The 23,352-nt window shown below is 38.1% G+C and overlaps 2 protein-coding genes across 2 annotated transcripts; one reads left to right on the top strand and one right to left on the bottom strand.

Moving 5' to 3' along the window:
- Positions 1-3,260: 3,260 nt before the first annotated feature.
- Positions 3,261-12,941, bottom strand: LOC587736 (ficolin-1-like). Its single transcript, XM_787447.5, has 5 exons — positions 12,881-12,941; positions 12,313-12,489; positions 10,153-10,316; positions 5,569-5,833; positions 3,261-3,594 (listed from the first exon to the last, which is right to left on the bottom strand). Exons 2-5 carry the CDS (start codon positions 12,314-12,316, stop codon positions 3,338-3,340), a joined length of 690 nt encoding a protein of 229 aa, XP_792540.5. The 5' UTR covers positions 12,317-12,489; positions 12,881-12,941; the 3' UTR covers positions 3,261-3,337.
- Positions 12,942-18,280: 5,339 nt separating this feature from the next.
- On the top strand, positions 18,281-22,632 carry LOC105439735 (ficolin-2-like). Its single transcript, XM_030989945.1, has 4 exons — positions 18,281-18,361; positions 19,227-19,381; positions 19,820-20,081; positions 21,485-22,632. Exons 2-4 carry the CDS (start codon positions 19,295-19,297, stop codon positions 21,778-21,780), a joined length of 645 nt encoding a protein of 214 aa, XP_030845805.1. The 5' UTR covers positions 18,281-18,361; positions 19,227-19,294; the 3' UTR covers positions 21,781-22,632.
- Positions 22,633-23,352: the final 720 nt, after the last annotated feature.

Below are 23,352 nucleotides of genomic sequence, written 5' to 3'. Positions count from 1 at the left end.
CTGAGAAAATGTCTGTTTATCTTTGCCGGAAAAATGACTGAAATTTTCGATCAAGATTCAAGATTCAAGATTCAAGATTTTATTGTGCATATATAATGTGATATATGTGATAAGGTGGAAAACTTTCCAACCCAGTCCCTACAAATTTATTTTACTGGGTGGGTAGAGAAAAAGTTAACAAATAGTCATAATCGGTAATATCGCTATTATTTCACATACAGCCGATACCTTTGTGTTATTTTGGCATTATAGATGTGCATGGAATTTGGAATAAAATAATTTCTGTATCTGGATCTACGGGTAATTGGTACACGCAGGTGGATTTCTGAGGGGTTAAAAGTTAAACCAGAAAATAGTGGATGTGATAGGTATTTCATAATAGAAATTATTTTAGTCAATAAGCGATCTTTAAACAAAACTGATAGGGGTGGTAATTCAATGCCGATAAGGCGTTGAGCAATTTTCCTAGGACGTTGGAGTTTAGTTTTGTCTGCTTGTGTGAGATTTCCATAAAAACAAATGAGATTAATTGGAGAACACTTTGAATGAAAGACTGATAGAACAGATGCAAGATCGTCATGTCAACGTTAAATTTGTTGAGCTTCAGTTGGGAATAGCAGACAAAAAGAACTGTATGGTGTCCGCGCTCGCTCAAAGAACATTTTAACACGTAAACCATTGGGTATCGCAGCAAATTTTTATTATTTTCCCGGTTACCGGAATTTTGAGGGACCTCACTCATGGACTATTAACCGGTTTTAGCACTTTTCATTTATTTACGGGAATGGCTAAAATCACGACTCCAGTTTCGACCAATCAGATGGTTGGATTTCTTAAGTGAGGTATATAATATGTAATTGTAAACAACATTAAGTAAATTAGTCCATGGCGGTGTATAAAATACACTTGATGTGTCGAAAGACACATTGACATGTGTCAAGACTGTATACAATATCGATACGTGCATAAACAGCCTCTACACATCTAGAACTGATAGATCCCGTAAAGAAAACTGAAAACATACATCAGTTGTTTCAATAATACAACGAATCTCCTAGATCCTTGTTATCTGATGTACAAATATTTCATTCAAGATTGTTTCCCGTTATTATCGCAGACAAATAATTCTCAATTTTAATTCAGCGGGCACACAGAGATCAGCGCACTTACCTATATACGCAAGTACAGACCCATACCCACACCAATAACCACACCACAAACATTATACGTGCTCTAAATACCTTTACGCTCACTGCTGTGCCACATGCATGTGCAGTTTTAGTTACTGGAAACTATTGCACACTTTTCAATAAGAATACGTTTGAAAGACTCAGTAAATGAATCATACGTGTGAACTTCATGTCGACCAATCATTTGAGTGAGAGTTAGAAATATGTTGTATAATAGAAAACCATGAAGCACCATAGTGCCTCGTACCTCAGTCACACTGACATACACTCAAAACTGACCGATTCTTGGCCATTCCAGGTTATGCCAGTCTGTTGCCGGTCTCGATAATTCGACTGTGCTATAATGAAATGAACTTGACATGAAGTATCGAATATCCATGCAAAATTTGTTTTTCACTGGTATAAGTTTACAAATTAATTTACAAGGAGAAATTATTATAATAGCCAATTATAGTAATGGTTGACAGTTGTAATGCAAACATTTTACAAGACGACTACCAATTACAGAGATGCTGTTTACCTTTCTCATTATTACATAATATAAATGCTAATGCCCTAAAATTGTTTTTGTTCACTCTACATCGAGGTTTGGTGTGACCCCTTACAGAGAACCAACCTTTGAATAACACTAAGCACTTTCAGAAAATACCTTGATAGAAAGGTCTTAAGTATTATTATCAAACTATTATATAATATATTAACCCCTTAAAAGAGTTTTTAATTTACGTTTTAGCGTTAATACCTCCCTCGTTCGTATGGTATCGTACTTGACGTTTGTTTCATTGGAAAGCGTGTTTATTCCCTTTATAATGATGCCCCATTTTTAGTGATGTAATCGTGGAATGTTCTGTTCACCTACTATAGGGCCAAAAAGAATGGCCCCGTTATTAAATGTTGCAAAATGCATCGTTATTGTCAATCGTGAATTCTTCATTTGTTCAGAGGAATGATTGGCAACCCCCATGATTACATAATCATTACAAATGGGGCATAATTGTAGTGGGTAATAAAACAGGCTTTTCAGTGTTATCAACATCAGATATGATAATAAAGTAACAACAGGGATATCAACGCCCAAACTTTGAATTGCAGAACTATTTATGAGGGGTTTTTATAGTGTCAAACGAGAAAAGAAATTAACATTAAAATTCAAATTACAGTGCAATACATACAGATTGGTTATTAATGTTGTCTAATTACAAATATATCTATATATAAATACAAATTGATGTAGGCTGCAAAAGGGACATAATATCTTTAAGACAACTGCGGCGGCTTAGATTGTTGTGGCGGTTCATCGCGCCATATATGAACCATGCAGCCTTGATGCGTGATCTGAGCAGAGCTGTTATTCTTGAGGACATTCTGTCTCGACTATCCTCAGATAACTTTTCAGAGGCTCGGTCATGAGACTGGTATGTACCCTCAGTTAATTTTCCAAAAGGCCCTTGAGATTGAAATGAAATTTATCATCATAACTGTCCAAGCGAGCGAAGTTTTTGCTCTCCGATCATTAGGGTTTTCGGGCATCCGATTGCCAATAATCATCCTGTTTTTAGATGTTTTTTTTTTTTTTACTTTGAACACTTTACTTTCTCTGAAATGTTAATTCATCAAATTGCAAATTTCGGAAATATAAGCTGCTTTCTATTTACTCATTCTTTACCAGGGGCCCCAAATTAACGAACTCTGGAGGAATACAAGATCTAGAACTCAATAGCAAGATATCAGATATGCAAGAACTCTCTCTTGCTGAACATTCCGAAATGTCATTTTTGTATCCGAGAATCCGAGTTTATTGATGCTTAATGTATAAGAAAGAAATCAACGAGAATTAAAAAAGTGTCCAACTCTTTAAAACTGGTTTTATGTTAATTTTTATTTTCTTAATACTCTTAAACCGTAAAGCTAAATATTGAATGCTAGGTATTATTATTATTAATTTTTTTTTTTTTTTTTTTGGGGGGGGGGGGAGGTTGGCGGCGAGAACGGCTAGTGATTTTATTAATTCGAGCAATATATATATATATATATATATATATATATATATATTTGTTATTGTGTTTTAAGAGGATTGATACAGTTTAATTTTGCTGGTTGGATGACGAACTTCCTTAACGGTCACTGGAGAACTCTTTAAGATGTCATCAGGGGTTCACTGGCCGAATCTTCATTTCAGTCCCTTTGAGAGAGTATTTGTAGCCGTGCCAGGTCTGCCATATCACACCGCCATTTTTGTATCCAGTAGGGTTTAGATAATAGTGCCCATTGAGGTTGCAACAATAGCAATTTTTAAACCACCAACCCGACTCATAGTAATTAGCGCAATGCCTAGTGGGTGATTCGTCGTGATCCCGGTCTACGGTGCTGAATGCAGAACCAGAGTGCCTGCCGAAACAATTACCTGGGGAAGCATAACAGAGAACGGGTTGAGTAATTGTTATGGTGTAAAATGATTGGTGAATTTTCTGCTTTTGGGGGATCTTTTACATTAATTTGGAAGAATATTATAGATGAAATGTTTCCCGTTACACCTGGGTAGAGAGGGACGATGAAGCACCGAGCAAGGATCGAACCAGGGCCTCTCGTATGAAGGTCAAGATTGTATATACCAGGCAGCCCCCACCGAGTTAACAAGATAGGCTTTTTACCAGTATGCCCCCCCCCCCCCGTCTCTCTCTCTCTCTCTCTCTCTTTCTCCTTTTTTGTTTATCTATCTTTCTCCTTCCCTTTATATCTCTCTTTTACATATATTTCTATTTATCTTTCCCTTTTCTCTAGTTCTCGTTTTCTCTTTAACTCTACCTCTCTCTTCTCTATCTATTTATACAATTTGTTTCTCTCTCTCTCTCTATAAATATGTATCTCGTTTATTTTATCTCTTTGTCTCTATCTATCCATACAATAATCTCCCTCTCTTTCTCTCTCTCTATCTGTTTATCTACTTATCTCTTTCTCTCTGTGTCTATCCATACATCTATTTATTTATCTCGCTCTCACTCATTCAATCTGTCTTTGTTAAAAATCTTTCTCTTCTCTCTTTTTATCTGTCTTTCTAGTTATCTCGTTCTCTCTCTATCTCTCTCTCTCTCTCACTCTCTCACTCTCTCTCTTTCTCTCACTCTCTCGCTCTCTCTCTATATATATATACACTGTCGCTCATATAGTTGGAATAAATTTTTTATCCCGATTTGCGGAATTATTTTGACAATGATTTATTCCTAATAGATCTAGATAATAGTATACACTCTCACTTTGTATTGATTAATAACTTGCCAGTGTTTGTTTTGCGTGACTGCTAAAGCATTTGTATGCTACTATGCTTATCAACTGGGAGACATACGTCCTAAAGTCATAAATGACAGTAATGAGGATTAATGCCCCACAAAAGTATAGCACATCGACACGGTTTTGATCCTGGGGCCTCACAGTTACGAGGCCATTGCTTGGCCACTGAACCATGACTGTACGCAGCGGAGGCTAGGGTAGGGGGCAGTTCCCACAAATTAAAAAAAACACAAAGAAAATACAATAAATTTTCAATAATTCATTGCATTTTACCCCGGTCCCCAACATAACAAAGTCCTCTGTACGACCATGCATTATGGCTCAAGGCATGGGGAGCTGGATTTCTACTGAACTTGGCTTGAAGTATACGAGAACTCACTTTTCAAGGTATTCCAGTGACTTATAATCAAAGGGATTCACTAATATACCGACCCCTCCAAGTACTGCCTCCAACTGTGCTGTTCACTGTACTCTTGGTGCCTGAAGACATAGCTAGTACCCATCCTTTGCCCATGTCCTTCATCTGAATATCCACATTTTCATGATTATGATGTTCCTGTATACACAGAATATCTATTCTCTTTTTTTCAGCTAGTGATGTTAGTTCTCCCATCTTCTCCTTTGATTTGAGAGACCGGACATTAAAACTCGATATTAGAGTTGCTGCTTTGCAATCTATGATTTTAAGTCTAGATTTGGATTTGAAACCAGTATTCAATTTTCCGACCTCAGCCTGGTTTGTCACTGGGGGACGCGTTTCTTGTTCACCCGGGCGACAACCGGGCCGGTATCCGTTTTTGTTGGCTTGTCTCACTCATTTCAGTGTTTCTTAGCTTGCTAATAAGAATAAATTCAAAGTATAGCTACAATGGAGGCTCGCTACACCTTCGAATGCCATCTACGCAAGGCAGGGGAGGTGGATTTTTCCCTAAGCTAATTAAAAGGGGTTACCTACATAAAGAGCCGCATAACCACGTTGGGGTAAAAAAAAAATATTCCAACTATATGAGCGACAGTGTATGTATTTATCTCTCTTTCTTTCTCACTCTCTCTCTTTCGTGGGAAGCCGTCAACTTGTTTAGATGATTACCTGCCGTCCCGTTGATGAGACTGCCGAGTTTCAGCTTGTACTGATCGCTCTCATTGCCCACGTTGAAACGATAATAAATCGCGTATTTGTTTTCCCCCGCAAAGTCCTCCAGATCGACCCATAGTTCGTACATCTTCTGGTTAGTCAGTTGGTGAATCTTGTCGTTGCCTAGCCAGTGTTCGGAAGAGATGCTTCCGAAGCCGATCTTATAGTCCGACCAGTTTCGAGAGAAGCTCACAGAACCGTCCATTCGACGCTGGAAAACCTGAGGAAGGGAGAGAAGAGGGGAAGAACGTGAGTGCATGATGAAACGCTGCAAGCATGAGCGACGATTGAAAACTGCAGTAAAACAACGACAACGGAGTATGTCCAAAATTGCACGTAGAGGGAAGGACGTTGAGCGCGCTGTAGGCTCTAGCACTATACACATAGTTTTGCCAACCCGCTTTTGTCTTATTTTTTCGTACCGTAGCGAGCCCAGATTGAGCAAGCATAAAACAAAAGTATATACGCCATGTTGTGACCCAGTGGAACCAAGTCGGCCAAACTCTGTATATAGAAGGCTCTCTAGCACATGCATTGTACCGACTTGTAAGGGATATGTTCGTCCCAGAAAGCTGAATGTAGGCTAATAGGTCATAGGTTTGAAACAAATGATATTAATCACTAGACTGGAATTCGTCACTGCTTACGAATGAGGTGATCTGCAACAGATCTGAAATGACGAGGAAACGATCGCCAGACGGCATCTGACGTAAGATCGACAATGTGCGCTAACAGAAAGAAGAGCTGCAGTTCATCCTCATATTATTTTGAATGATGGGATTTCCCAATACATTTTGTTCACAAAATTCCGGGCTCAATATTTCGATAAAAAATGAACGTCTGAGAAAGATACCTGCATCAGAAAAGCGGGACGATTTCATAATGCAGTACCCGTGAGTTGAACATTAAAAAGGGGTACTTTTCTCGTAAAAAGGGGCACTTTGGGGTTACTTGAAAAAGTGTGGGGGTTACTGTGCCCTGCCCCCCCCCCCCGGGGGCGCCGCTTCTGGATTTGCCATGAATGAAAGCATTGTTTTGAAAATTCTTGTTGCTTTATCTATGGTTCTGCTCCACATGAGTAACAATATTACTTTGATAATTATTACAGTCCGTCCTGAATTACGCTCTCATAACTCCGCATTTCTTGTTCGTCCTAAGCTCAATACAAAGTGGGAGAACGAACTCAGGTCGAAATTCCAGTTGATACCAGTTGAAACCAGTGAAGATTCCAACTGGTATCTGCTGGTTTGAACTGGTCTCAACTGGTACCAGTTGATACCAGTTGATACCATTTGGAAACCAGTAGAAAAACCAGTTGACATCTGAGACCAGTAGATATTACCAGTTGCTTTACCAGTTGAAAACCAGTAGATGATTACCAGTTGATTTACCAGTTGAAACCAGTAGATGATTACCAATTGATTTACCAGTTGCACACTAGTAGATGATTACCAGTTGATTTACCAGTTGAAAACCAGTAGATGATTACCAGTTGATTTACCAATTGGAAACCAGTAGATGATTACCAGTTGATTTACCAGTTGAAAACCAGTATGATTACCAGTTGATTTACCAGTTGGAAACCAGTAGATGATTACCAATTGATTTACCAGTTGCACACTAGTAGATGATTACCAGTTGATTTACCAGTTGAAAACCAGTAGATGATTACCAGTTGATTTACCAATTGGAAACCAGTAGATGATTACCAGTTGATTTACCAGTTGAAAACCAGTATGATTACCAGTTGATTTACCAGTTGAAAACCAGTAGATGATTACCAGTTGATTTACCAATTGGAAACCAGTAGATGATTACCAGTTGATTTACCAGTTGAAAACCAGTATGATTACCAGTTGATTTACCAGTTGGAAACCAGTAGATGATCACCAGTTGCTTTTACCAATTGAAAAACCAGTTTAATGTATCTTATGCATATTCATGATTAATTTGCATGTTTTCACAGAAAATATAATTATCACTATCTGTCAAGCAAATTTGACAATGCACATAAATTTTGTGATTTATATTTTCTTAGTTAAATATTGACAAATATATTACACATGTCTGATCATGTTTTTCATCTAATTTAAGACGTAAAATTAGATATATTGATATATGTAATTATTAACCAGGAAATAAAGTGTATACATTTGTATCATATACACGAGCAATGAGTGTCAACTCACATAATATACATCTGTAATTTACTTCAAAAGATCATTGTGATGGGGTAATAGAGTGGTGAAGTGTGACGTCATAAAACAAAAATATCTTTAGAATTTCTTAATTTTTTCTTCATTTTCCATAAGAGCATCAAAAATAATGTCCAAATGTCGAAAACCAATTGAATATGTTAAGTATTGGCTGAGATATGTCCATCTGAATAAATATGTGTCCTATGGGAACTCAGTATTATATGCTCTGGCTCCTAATGGTCAAAGGTCATATATATGTCTTTTATGCGCTCTAACTGCCACATTTCTTGACAGATTTTTTTTCAAATGTTGTATTGAGTCTGAGTGCAATCTACACATCTTAAGTGTTTGGTGATGCTGCCACCTTTGTACCGTCTGTTATAGGGTCAAAGGTCATATTTTGGTGGCTGTCCTTAGTTTGCGCGCTCTAACTGCCACATTTCTTGACAGATTTCTTTCAAATTTTCTACAGAGCTGCATTATACTCTGATCTACACACATATTGTTTTGGTGATGCTGCTCCTAGTCTTGAAAATAGTCTGAGCCACTAGCTAGTGGTGATCTCTACGTCATCCTTTTGTTTCAGGGAGGGGAGAGAGGATCTATGTCCCTCCTCCAAACATAAGGATGACACAAAATCACTGCCACTGCCGGGGGATACATTCGCATTGCGCTGCAATACAGATTGCGATGTTTCTAGTTATTATTATCATTATTATTATTATTATTATTATTATGATTATTATTATTATTATTATTATTATCATTATCATAGTTGTCAATAACGACTCCTTTTGTTAACATTGGAAGTATATCCGTTTCAATTATAATGAACAGCAAATGAAAATGTTCTTGGCTTTGTTACCCAAAATTCTCATATCCGAAGATTTTGTTATGTTATTTTATGCTTTATTTTATTATAATTCTTATTTCTGTTTGTCGCACAATTTTCCTAACCTCCCCGAAAAAGAATCTTTGCACTAAATTTGACCCACTTGCCTTTTCTCTCGATCTCTCCCCCTCCCTCTCTTTCTCTCCGACATTCTTTTAATTCCCATCTTTCTCTCTGTTACTCCCTTTATCTCGGTTCCTCATTAACTTAACTCTCCTCTTTTTCTTATAGTTAATAACCTATTTTTCCGCACAGTAATATTACATCACTACTATATTAGGCGTCATTGTAAGCTATTGATCAGAGCCATCGAAATATAGATTTTGCAAGTTGGATTATGGCATGTGTTGCTTTGTAAGGCAAACACACACAAAATTAACTGAAGCCGAGTTGGCCAATCTATGTTTATAACGGGATCTGTTAAAGCTAATGGAAAATGGAAAATAATTATCACTTATCTTGGGTATTTTTCATCACTTTCCACCACTTGGAATCCAACTTACTTATTAAATGCATTTTGACATCTTATTAAGTGTCTTTTCATGCTACCATAACAGTTAAACATTTTTATAGTATAATTAGAGGGAGCTTCATTTTTTTTGTCACGAAATTTCTAAGGCAAGATGATTCTTTTAGGTAATAAAATGTTGTTTTCCTTTCTCCTTTCTGTAAGTACCCGGCACTATACGAGACATACAGGCTTTCTGTAAGGGCTCGGTGCCTCATTTCAATTCGAAATCACTTTGGAATTATTTGTGTGATTCCATTACCTGAATACTGGAGATAAAACTGAACGTTTTGTTTTCTTCTTTATATTTCACATAGTCTGCAGTGTGCCGTATAAAGCTTATAAGCTAATCCTTCATTTCATAAATCGATACTCTTGACATTTGAAGACAGTGCATATTCCCAATTGTCATTTGATTTTGATCATGTCATATTCTGAAGATAAAACCTTGAAAACTTCTTAATTTTTTGTTCTTAAGAAGCCAGGTTCTTCGGAGCCTAAACCTTTCCAACCTCTCACAAAGGTCATTATTTCGTTATTAAATAGCGCCAAGAGAGCGTTAACGATCATTTTAGAAGATAAAACTCTGAATATAAATCAAATTAACGACCATTTCATGTCTCCAGGGGCTGTATTAAAAGTCCTAAAAGTCTTAATAGTCCCTGAAGAATAATAAGACGCCTCAGGGAAGCAGACTAACACGCACATAACGCAAGCCTCTTCGTAAACAAGGGTTTGAAGGGAAGTTTGTGGCGCATTTGAGGTAGTCAAAAGTGTATCCGGACACCTACCCCCTGGACATCTACCCCCGGATAACCACCCCTAGGATAACCACCCTCTAGGACAACTACCCCCGGAAAACTACCCCCAGACAACTACCCCATGGGACGATTATCCCCAGACAACTATCCCCGCATAGCTACCCTAATGATTTGTCTCACCGTCCAGCCCCCACCGTCGGTGTCCATGTCGCAGTAGACGTTGAATGGCCTACCGACTCCACCAGGATAGATACCGTAGATACCGCTGATGTTCACCCCATTGCCTTGGATGTCAGCACAGTCTTGTGGTTGTCCAGGAAACACCGACGAAAATCGCTTATCGTCTGTTTGTTTTAGTAATGAAAAAAAAAATTAATATCTTAAAGCGATACTGAACTGCCATCCCAATGTCAACTTGCCAACTGTGCCTTTAACCCGATACCTAATTTCCACGTCGAAGAGAGAGGACTCGACAACCAACATTGCAGCTAGGGAACTCTCAAGTTAACTCTTATCCTGCCACAGGGCTAATCCCCATTGTGCCAAGCCACAAATCCCTCCAGTGTCAAATTTATAACGACATAATCGGATTAACGCGATGGTACTACCAATAGCGCGTGCAAAACACTAGGCACAGTCCAATGGGCATGAACAATAACTGCTATTACGAATGCGTGCAATCATGCAAGAAGCAGAGTAACAGTAGCTTGCTCGCGTGTACATAGCACTATAAAAATAACGTGCATGCAGCCTTATGGCAGGCTATGAGTTAAGAGACAATAGAGTACCGAAGCTGTGACGTCATAAAAATCCATTTTTAGAATTTCTCAATTTTTTCTTCATTTTCCGAAAAAGCATCAAAAAATAATGTCCAAATGTTGAAGACCAATTAGGAGCCAGATCATATAACACTAAGTTCATATAGGAAATATATTTATTAAGATGGTTATATCTCAGCCAATACTTAACATATTAAATTGGTTTTCTACATTTGGATATTATTTTTGATGCTCTTTCGGAAAATGAAGAAAATATAGAGAAATTCTAAAAACTGATATTTTTTTAGGATGACGTCACACTTCACTATACTACTGCAGCTGACATGTGATGGAGCTAGAGGGGATTGTACAGGATGGCTTTTATAGCCGAATCTTAATAAACATTTTACTTCGTAGGCCTTCGCGTGTATGTAAAGCCACGTAAACTATACACTTTTTTCCAGACCGTGCAGAACAAGAACATGTGGCTATTTCCTTTTCATCTACATATTCAAATACACAGGCAGCCCCTGTGGTATTAATTCACATTCACTTTGAGGACGTATGATAAATAAGTCGATGTATGTAAGATAATATACATAGTAATGCTTTGAGTAATAGTAAACAGGAGTAAATTTTCTGGGATGACAAAATGTTCGCAAATATTTTTGAACAATTTGGGTATACTTTTTCGGGGGGGGGGGGGGTTGAGCTGGGGCTAGGGCTGGGGATGGGCAAGAAAATACACGGAAGAAGACGTTAATAATTTCACGATGTTCGTAATCATGTTAATGCACGTGTAAGCCTACCAGTGTACCGGTTTGTAAGAATTAGTGAATTTACTCTATAAGCCAAAATAGGGGTGCATTTTGAGGGAAAATTTGTCTTGAAAGTATGAAAATATGGGGTCATTTCGACTCCAGTATCTATACTTTGTAATACACCATCTACACAAGTGCAATCGAAGAAGGCGAGTTAAAAGTCGAATTCACGGCTATTGATATTGCCTTGGGTTGATTTTTATGAAAATAGTTGCTATCATGACAATGATTTGTTACGAAATACAAAAAAAAATTTGAACATTCTTGAGAGGGGCGGCAGTCCTCATAATGTTATGTGAGATGCCACTGTGAGGGGCCCGCACGGGTAATATTCATTTCAAATTACCCCCGAGACGGCAGACGCCGGGTGTTATGCATATCACTTGAGGGGCCGGTGAGAGAGCCGTAGGATACCCGTACGGCACCCTTGAGCACCGCAAGGCGCCCGTAAGGATTTTTTTTATGAGAATTGACCAAACAAAATCGTGAGGAGCCCGCACGGGACCAGTAAGGTGCCCTACGGGCCCTTTACGGGCTTTCTACGGCCTGACGGTCAGATAAAAACGCCGGGAGAATTGGGAGCATCCAACTCAGCACCGCGGCGCCCGTTCGGCTTAAAAGACTGTCCCGGCGCCCGTAGGAACTTTACGGCAGCCGGCCCGCACGCCGGCCGAAAATTCCCAAATGTCTGTTTAACTCGCCGTACGGGCCCCGGAGTGTATGCGAAAACCCCATTACTGATTAGGAAAATACATATTTACCCATTTCACAGTGTTTCTTATGAACCGGGTGAGACGCACTCCCAGGTTTTCCGAAGGAGCGTTTGTCATCTACACGGTATGCCGCCCTTTGTGGAATTTCTTTTCCGTCCTGAACAAGTGGTGCACAAGTATCATCGTGTTCCAATGTGTCGGGCGAATTCAGAGCTAAAATCGGAACTAAACAGAATGGATCAAGAGGGTACACGAAATTAGGCCTAAGACAGCATATCTTCACGCAGTACATCCACTTTTTAAAGATATTTGTCTTTTTCTAAGTTCAAATTTCTTGCTGTAAATAAGTTTTTCACTGCCAGGAATGTATTCCGTGCAATATAAAACCTTCGTTTGATGTTTGCGTGGTACCTGGCATCATCAGTGATATTTTTAACTGCTCGGTTAAACTGCCTCGTACAGGTAGTTGCAAACAGAGTCCTATGCCTAACTGAAAACCTTGGACTTAGACACGAAAGAGAAGTTCAAATATGGACATTTCATTTATAATATCATTTTAGTTGTATCTGGATAGTTGTGGAGATTATAGAAACAGGCAAATTTGAAATTCACTTACTCAAGGTTACCGAAACAAGCAAATACACAAAGGCCAGAAGTTCACCGCGTCGATAAGTTGTTTCCATCGCAGAGGTTTGATATGTGAATGAAGAAAACGTGATGATATCAATCAAATTAGACTCGTTAAACTCAAGCAGCTTTAATCTCCTAGTTAAACCGAAGCTCCTCATGATAAAACAAACCAGAATCTAAAGGTACTGCCACGACAGCAGAGCGGGAGTATGTGATATGTCTTAACCCTTTGTATGCCACATTGATAATAAATAACCTACCGTTGAATTGGATGTATCATGATATAGATACAACAAAGGCTCAAAGATTATTTGACAGATTCCAGTGTAAGGTTAATATGTTACCATATTTTGTATTACTTTGTATTTATTTTGTATTTTGCTTTGTTATACTTAAATTCTGAATACTGAATTCTCATTGTTACTACTTGTTATACTATGCTTTTAATACCAGGTCCAATATGTGAAACAGATTTATTTCTGATCTTGTGTACCTGTATAGATTTGTATGAATAAATAAATAAATAAAATGTACCAGTGTTAGGGTTGTCATGGAGCTAATCAAGACAGGTGCGTAGCCAAGGGAACAAAGAGAGATAAAAAGAAGGAAAAAAAGTAAGAGAACGTAGGAAGAAAAAGGGAAAAGGAGTCGAGAACGGTACAACGAATCGTCTTTCTCTAATAAATTAATGTAACGTCGAAGCTTCCGCGCTATGCGCAGGAGGGGTGGACTGAATTCAGACAAGGATTAAGAGTCGAGAAAGGTACAACGAATCGTCTTCTTTCTCTAATAAATTAATGTAACGTCAAAGCTTCCGCGCTATGCGCAGGAGGGGTGGACTGAATTCAGACAAGGATTAAGAGTCGAGAAAGGTACAACGAATTGTCTTCTTTCAAAGCTTCCCTGCACCCACCCCCTAGGGATCGCGCTTCGCACGCTCACTACCGCGCCCCCTAAAATAAAATCCTTGCTACGCGCTTGAATCAAGACCGGAAATTGATTATTTTGCAAAGCCATTGTGTTGCACAAAGCAATCCTTTCGTACATCGGTGTCTATAAAAAAAATGCACTTCTTACAAACGAGCGACTGTGTAGAAAGGCGAAGAAAGCAACCAAAGTGTTAACAGTGCAGTTGCAAATGCCACTTCTAGTTCTTGTGTTGGAAGGTGGGGAAGGTGGGGAAGGTGGCGAGTGATTTTCACTTCTTGTTTACATTTTTGGATGTTTAGATTATTCTACAATCTAATAAAAGGTGTTTGCCCTCTTGTGATTATCTTGCCGTCCTTAAAGGTAATACAAAGTTTTGGTATGGGGTCATGAATTTGGTTTAAATGAAAATATTTGAAGCATATGCGATCCTACAATATTCAGTGACCATTGTTCCGGTTGAAATCGAGTCTAAAGTTATGAAATTGTAAATAATAAACTCTTTTTGTTGTATAGCTCCCTCTCAAGGTCAATATTTTCATTTAGCTAAGAAACAATGTTTTCTTGACTTAAATCGACCAATTGGCTATTCCCATTTGGAAATTATATATCACAACTGCATATTCTGAGATTTTCATGGTAGCAACTACCATAGTACGGCCGTATGCGCTATTTGAAATTTATCAAAATTTACCGGGAGCACCGGTAAATTTTTATATTCAATTTTTCTCGAAAGCAGAAGTGTTTTAGGGGTTAAATTTTCTAGTGCTTATAATACATCCACAGGGGCATCCAAATATATAAAAATTGTAAAGAATCACTATCCACCCAATTTTCAAAATTTCCCAAAACTTTGTATTACCTTTAAAGCTTGAATGGGTTGTTCAGCCATAGCTTGACAAAATTTGATACACTCGAGATTTACCTCAGTTCAAAATCTGCACTATTCGCACATACTTATGAGAAAAGGAATGATCATCAGTAGTCATGGTAGTTAGGTTAGACATGTAACATCATAACAATCGGGACGGATTTTCTTGTAGTCCCATATAAATCTTTCATTGTACAGTGTTTGTAACTTTACCAAGACTGGACCAAATTTCGTATCATGTAGATGATTCCAGAATCTTACACACCAATACTTATATGCTAGATGGTCAAACTTTTCTGATCGATTCCATAACGTAAGTATTACTAGGGAGGTGGAAGTTTTTTTTAATAGCTAAGTACCTAACGTATGCCTTTATTACTGATTAATACCTTGTCAACTGTTCATGTTAATCGTGAATGGGTAGGCCTTACTGTGCCTTGAGTAAACTTTACCAACGATTAGATGCAACACGTCCTCATTGATTAAACTGGATTCAAATTTTATGTCGAACACACATAATGGCCCGAATTAAAGCAATGTTTGAGGTCAGACCAAGGTTTGAGCTCAAACCTTCTTTTGTTTCGCCAAACCTCCTTTTGTTCTTTACAAACAAGGTGTGTAAAAAACGCGTAAAACGCGTCATATGACGTACGAAAACCAAGGTTTATCGACAACCTCCTTTGTGGATTCGGGCCAATCAGTCTGTTGATTGAAACTATTAACGAAACTATTTATCCAGGAATTCGCAGCATATTTTGATTTAAAATAAGCAATGGTCGAATATGTATTTATGTAATGGCGCCCCTCCAAGAGAAGCAGAGCTTGACTAGAGCTCATCACATTTTCGTACCTATTTATTAAAACTTTTGAAGCTTTTGCTATTAAAGGGATCCGTCTAAGATTCTGAAACAAAATCCTGGATTTAGCTCATGCTGCAATGATAATTATAAACCTTTAGGCCCGGTGGGGTCACTCAATGTGACTTCCGGACCGCATGACCGTTACCAAAATCGCGGAAAAAGGGGTCAATTTCAAGCAATGTCCGCGGAAAAATATTCCTCGAAATAAAGAAAATAGGGGTGCACAGGTGTCCCCAAAATTGATAAATAGGGGTCAGGAAAAGGGAAAAGAGAAAACCGGGAAGAAAAATTCTCGGAGCCGAGTCTTGTCCTTTAAATATGGTAAATAGGGGTTAATTTGCGAAAGTGTCCTTACAATCTTATAAATAGGGGTATTCCAAAGTAGGATTTTGTCCTTGTTTTGACGTAAAAAAGGGTTTTCAACAAAATGTCCTTGAAATTGACCGCAAAAGGGGTTATATGCATTGGTGGTAACGGTCATACGTGTCACTCTTTGCAGGGGAGTGACCCCACAAGGTCTTTAGGTCAGTCAGGACCCCATGACTTTTACAAGCCGATTGCCTGTCTGATTATCAAGATATTTATGATTGGAATTACAAATTTTGAAAACCGTTGGCTAAACGGTTTTCTTAGCACTACAGTCTATTAAGGAAAACGAGTATGGTAAAACCGGTCACTCAAAGATTTTTACTTTTTTGAGGCACTTCGTGATTATTTTGAAGCGCGATTTTTTTTTTAGGGCTTCAATATTACACCATATCACAGACACTGATAACAGGTAGGGTCGTGCATCTCAGATTTAACATAGTTAAACGATGCCTTAACACAGAAACGCAACACTTTTTTCAAGCTATAATATCACGATAATTGTATAGAAAAGTCTAAAAGGCAATAGCAGAACTGCTTGCTAAATAACCCACTTATAGGCCTTAAGTATTTGCAAGCACAAATCTTGACGATCAAACTTATTTGATGATATATAGTAAGAACGCTGTTTTATGGCTGTTACTTCATAAACCCAGAGGTTATTATTACTATTACTATCATTATCATCATCATCATTATCGTCATCATCACCGCCATTATTGCTTTTACCATTATTAATTTTAAGAGCATATAAGCAAAGAGCGTGAAGCTACCCTCATTTCTGAAATTAAAAAGAAAATTGAACTCACGCAACCAATTACTCCAGATTTGTCACGAAGTGGTAGTTTTACGACTTACGTGATTACGAGGAGGAGTATACTGGTCAAAAGAGTCCAGACGGCACTCACGCTTCAGCTCCACGTTCTGTCATAGGGTCACTGGTTATGAAATAAAATCATTTACGTCACGGTGGTCTTGATGCTGCATATTCTAATGAGGTATAATTCCGTCCACTGAGAGCTACTAATAGCGATACCTGTCACTTCATCTGACCCTCTCGATATGGCAAGGTTTAGCTGCAGAGCTGTTCTTCTCACGGCACTAGTAATTGCGCAGTTCGACCAGGGTAAGTATTGAGTTTGAATAGTACATAATTATGTGTCTTCCCGACACCCCACTGTAATACTCGTGCACTATCAATTTGTTCATCAATTTATTTAGTGGTGTGCCAGTTTATAGGAAGAATTTATGAAAATAAAACGTCAATAAAAGCCCGCATTGGTGAATTAAAAAAAAAAACAAGGCCCCCCTGTTTGAAGAAACAATAACATATACTTGACGTAAGGAGTGTTGCACCATAGCTTTTTAACGACACCTTGTTCAATTTAGATCAAAGTATATTCTATTCAATCAAGATCAAATCAAGGTTTATATCATGAGTATTATCATTTCCTTGAGGACCTGGTGCAAGCTAGTCGCCAGTGATCACAATATGGTCAATAAGATATCAAAACGGTAAAATTGTATTACTAAAAAAAAATACAAATACAAATAGTCATAGTGGGTTCTTGTATAGCGCTTATGTCTGCAAGACTTGACATTCCTGACGCTCCCGATTATTAGCCTGTCTTTAGCACGGCTGCCGTTGCGAATGCAGATCAATGTCTTGCCAAAGGCAGGCGCGTACGCAGGGGGGGGGGGGGGGGGGGGTTAAACCCCCCTTGAGTTTTTTTATATGTATGTTTTGTGTATGTTTTTTGTGAAACCCCCCCCCCCCTCCTCTTTTGAGTTTTTTCTTTTTTCTTTTATATAAAAAAAAAATAATAATAATAATAATTATGGCAATGGCTGAGCTAAAAAAGGTGACCTTATCCCCCTCCCCCCAACGGAACAAAATGTCAAATTTTGAAATTTCGAGACAAAAAAAAAAAGTGTCCTCTTACCTTCCCCCTCCCCCCCCCCCCCCCCCCCCCCCCCCCCCCACTGAGCGACTTTTCGACTGACTGAGTCGTTGCAATTTTTTCCGGACTCCAAAAAAAAAAAAAAGTGTCCTCTTAACCCCCCCCCCCCCCCTTAATATCTTAATATCAGAGATGACTTTCCCTTTGACCTTCAAACACGTAAAAATCGTTAATTGTTACTTGTTAATCGTTAATGTTTTTTTTCTCAAGAATCCCCTTTAAACGTACTTTATTTCACGCATAAGCTCTAAAAAGTGATAATATATATATTTAACGTTGATTCGTTTTTGTATTCCATTTAGGTTGGATATCGGCTATCAAATCGTTTGGCCAGATAGTAGATGACGATGATAGTTGTGAACCAGTCGTTCAAGATGGGAAAGAAATTCCACAAAAGACGACATACCCTGTAGATGACAAACGATCTTACGGAAAACCTGAAAAAGAGTCTATCCCTGTTCAGCGGAAGAATTGTGAAATCGGTAGAGTTTTCATTTCAATTGTGTAGATCATATAATACAATTTGATATGACGAGGAGAAATCGATCTACATTTTCAACTATCCGCCTAGGCGTTAAATCGGTAATCTTAGGAAGGAATTCCTTGAATACTGTGAGCACCAAAATCGGGAGCCTAGCTATACAGGGCAATGTTTATAATAGAAAGGCTTGTGTGGTCGATATGTGGGCCATAAAATATTCAATATTATTATTATTAATGGTTTTGTTATCAGTATGATACAGGAACTTTTATCGTGGCGATATGTGGAAAAATTCAAATTCAATTCAGGTGTATTTCTACCCATAAAACATAAAATATAACAATTGTACAAATATTGATCAATATTTTCAAGTATAATAATTAATTTTAAAAAGTGTATATTTATGTTTAATTTTTTATTTAAAATATAATAATATCAGCGCACGTGATGTGAACGAGAGTGGGGGCTAAATCAAAGATTGTTGGAATCTCAGTATTCTCAATCCTTGCTTTGAAATACCTTTACTCAGACTGCGATAGTTAAAGTGAATTAGAAAATAAGAGAAAAAACTTTTTCTTTCACGAAATTTGAAGTCGCCAAACTTACGAGCCAGTCGATACGATTTTATGATAATGAATGAAAGAAAGATGATTCCCACGCCAAGTAGGATTATCGAGTTAACGTTCATATTTATGGAGGGGGAAAGGCTATTAAATTGCTATAAAATGGCTATTTATAGTTTTCTGCGGAGAAGAATATTTTTATTCGCCTTTTTTGCGCATGTCGATTGCACTAAAAAAATCACGAAATACCACCATTCCGCTGATCAATTAAATTCTTATCATCTTTTATTCACTGGGCTTAAGATTTGGAAAAATCTTCTTCGGTGTTTCCCGGGCAACCGCTCGACTGTGCTGACATCCGGGCTAGTGGGATGAACGTGAGCGGTGTGTACAGCATTGACCCCGGGGTTCCTATGAACGTCTATTGCGACATGGAGACCGATGGGGGCGGCTGGACGGTAAGTAGAAGAGCATGCGCAGTAGAAACTTCCAAGGTCTACTGCGTGGACTGTTCAGAATGCATCATAGTTAAGTGACCACGTGACGCACTGGCTACAAACACAACTACACTACCTGTGAGCAAGGAGATTCCTTTGCTGGAGGGGGGGGGGGGGGGGGAGCCCAGTTGTTGCATACGCATGCAGTTCAACTTACACGGAAATTCAATATAAGTTAACCTCAGACTTAAAAACATAAAAAACATAAACAAATCTGTTATTATAAGATATGTAATACACTACACCATCAAACTCAGGGTCTGAAAATTGGGGGGGGGGGAAGGGCTGGCCTCAAGTTGACGGAGGCATAGTCATGTAGGTCATGATCGGACCAGAAGGACCTCACTGTACCACATGACATAGTGAACTATTGCCTGATTTCTTTCCCTCTCTTCGTAGGTTTTCCAGCGTAGAATTGACGGTTCTGTAGACTTCTTCCGGTCTTGGTCGGACTACAAGATTGGCTTCGGAAGCGTCTCTTCCGAACACTGGCTAGGTAACGAGAAGATTCACCGACTGACCGACCAGAAGAAGTACGAATTACGGATCGATCTGGAAGACTTCGACGGAAACACGAGATATGCAAATTACGTTCTCTTTAAGATGGCTGATAGGACCGGACTGTACAACCTGACTGTCCATGGCTATTCTGGTACTGCAGGTAATTTCTCTCATAACAAGTCTTCAAAAATATTAAACATTTCGGTTGCTTTCTTGGCCCCTCTGCGCTGTCGCTCGATTGCAACACGGATAACTCTGCACATAAGAGTAAGAACCAATAATTATAGACGGAAGGATTGCGTTATTACCGGTCTTAATTAGCTCCACGGCAACCCTTGAGTATAGATTAATGCTGCACTGGAGAATGATGCAATTGTCTTGAAGCCTTAGGTATCCCGTGATGAATATAATGTGGTACATGGACATTATTTGCGTGGCTAAATAAAGAGTTCAGACTTGTTTTTCGTTTGCGTTATGCGGGCATATTAATGTCACATCACGATGAACATAAAAGATTGATTGATTTATTTATTTAATATAATTAAGACAGAGAAAGAGACAGAGAGAGAGAGAGAAGTCTAGTGGGAACCGATTATAGGACAAGGAAGTTTTAAACAAAAGCAAACGAATATAAACTGTTCAGAGACTCGATTAAAGGCAGTATAGGTTCTAGGACAATTACCCCCTGGACAATCTCCCCCAGCCAATTAATTGCGGGACAATCACCCCAAAGGACATTTACCTCCCTGAAAATTACCCCCTAGGACAATTGCCCTCCGTTGACAATTGACCCCCCCCCCATAAATATCTACCCCTTAGACAATAAGCCCACCCCCCCCTCGAGGACAATTACCCCCCCCCCCCCCCCCCAAAAAAAAAAAAAAAAAAAAAAAAAATCTGCTTGGCCTTGGGGGTAATTTTCCGTGTGGTTATTGTCCTGATACAGACGAAAGTAAAGAGGAGGTCTGGGGCGGTCGACAAAACCTACAATTCATTTGTGTATATAGACGTCACAGGCATATGCCTAAAGGAGATATATTCCTCAAAAAGATTCATCATTATGAATACAGGGCCCTTTTCATTAGAAATAAAATTATTATCAATAACAAGTTGCGATAATTTTCTAAATTAAGCTATGAAATCCATGGATTTGATTTAATGTGCGCAGATTTGTCCTAAATCTATGGAATTTGTTACTGAAAACAAGTTTAATGAAACAGGACCCAGGTGACGTGTAAATGCATATACGTGTTTGCGTCTGTGGACTGGGTTTGCGTTAACTTTTTATGGGGGGTTGTCGGCGTTTTCTATTATTCTTCATTTCAAAACCAAGTAACGATAGAAATTAGGGAAGAAGTGCAATGGGCAGATGTGTTGGTTTGATAAATAATTTTGTTATAGAATAAATGAGACGTAAGATGATTTTATAAACAGAGAGAAAGCGAGAGAGAGAGAGAGAGAGACGAAATGTTTTGGTTAAACATGTAGTACAGGACTTAAATGAACTCTAAATCTCCTTTACTTATACTATCACACGAGTTATTTTATCTTTATATATCGTAGGCGACGGTCTTATGTATCACGACGGCCAAAGGTTCAGCACTCCGGACCGGAATAACGCCAAGTTCTCGAATTGTGCAGCTAAATATCGGGCAGGATGGTGGTTCAGGTATTGCTTTGCGAGTAACCTCAACGGGATCTACCAAAATGGCACGGATACTGGCTTACGACATTTCAGGGGTGTGATATGGCGCGGTGGGCTGCGCATTGGGGACTCCTTCAAGACGTGTGAGATGAAGATTCGCCCGGAACCGGAAGTCGGTTCAGGGGATTCCCAAGGAGCCACTGCAGTAGGGTGAACACGAGGCGTTTTTTGCACTAACGCCAGTAAGCAGCGATAAATGTAACCGTTTACTGTAATTTAATAGATAACATGAGATAAAGGCGTTGTTGAATTCAAGTTCAAGTTTAAGTTTACTTTATTCAATACTTTTATTAAAACGAACAAAGGAAAAACAAACAAGACAAAGTTAAAATATAATACATGTATTAATATATAACATGAGGACGACACAAACGGAGATGACATGAAGAGCAAGCGGGATTTTTGTTTTAATAAATAAATATGTACATTAATTAAAGTATTTGGAAACTAGGCAAGAAGGCTGTGTAAAAGTCAGTCTCCATTGATTGTATACAAAACTAACGTTTCAATAAAAGTTAAGAAAAAAGGAAATAATTAATTTTCACACATACACCCTCTGTCATACACACCAACACATACCTATCGATCTGTATGATGAAAATTCAAGTTATAGGTTATTGCACTATTGAGTATTTTTGTAATGAATACAATTTAAATTTTCTTTTAAAACTATTCAGTGATGAGCTCGGTCTAATGTCTATTTGGTATATCACAACAAATTTTGGGACCCCTGAAAAAAATTGTATTTTGGGAAACCAGTGTTCTTACCCCTGGAATATAAACATTATTTGAATACCTTGTCTGGTGGTCATGAATATTCTTATTGATAGATAGATAGATAGATAGATAATGGTTTTATTGAGAATAAAAGAACAACAATGCATCGCGGCCTACAAGGCCGAATTGGGCAATGTTTTACAAATGTAAAATACAGTATATAACAACATTCATATCAAATAACCTCAAATTAATGAACTAAACTTGAATGAGTAGATTGTTAAAAAAAATAAAAATAACTTTAAAAGCTTATTTCTTATTATTTGATCTCCCTAACTCATTTTATATATAAAGGATATAAATAGAAGTGAAGAAGAACATGATGGTGGTGTAGAGTAAAGAAAGCATAGAAAAGAGGATGGTATGATTAAAAAGAGGATGAAGAGGAAGGAGAAGAGAGAAAGTAGAAGAGAAGGAGGAAGAAGAAGAAGAAGAAGATTCAAGTAGGGATAGTAAGATGATAGACAGAGGGTAGTGCGAATAGTAACACTATCATAATGTATCGATATCAATATTCAAGTATTACACATTATACAAACTACTAATGATATAGGCGAAGTTATGAAGAAAATAAATACTTATATGAAAAATTGTACGAATTAAAAAAAAAATTACTCTAGGTAAAAGCTACTCTAAGGAAAGGTTATAACATTTCAACCAGACTATAACAAAGGAGAACCATTATAAGAAGCAAAAGCAAAAGGAGAAAGAGGGAGAAGAGGATTGAGAAGTAAGGATAAGGTCGAGATGAAGAAAGGAGGTGGGAAAGTAGAAGTGGTAGAGGAAGAGGAGACAACTGTAACATTGGCCATGGAAGATAATTTCAGTCATTTAAACAATTTAAAATAAATGGTTAAACACAGATTTTTAACTTCGGTACAGAAAATATAGTGATCTATTATACAGATACAAAGATTAGACCCCAGTATAAATATAAAATTGGTATATG

The sequence above is a fragment of the Strongylocentrotus purpuratus genome, unplaced genomic scaffold (genome assembly GCF_000002235.5).
Source record: "Strongylocentrotus purpuratus isolate Spur 01 unplaced genomic scaffold, Spur_5.0 spur5_scaffold_19, whole genome shotgun sequence".
NCBI classification, from domain to species: Eukaryota; Metazoa; Echinodermata; class Echinoidea; order Camarodonta; family Strongylocentrotidae; genus Strongylocentrotus; species Strongylocentrotus purpuratus.
This window is presented reverse-complemented; position numbering and strand designations above follow the sequence as displayed.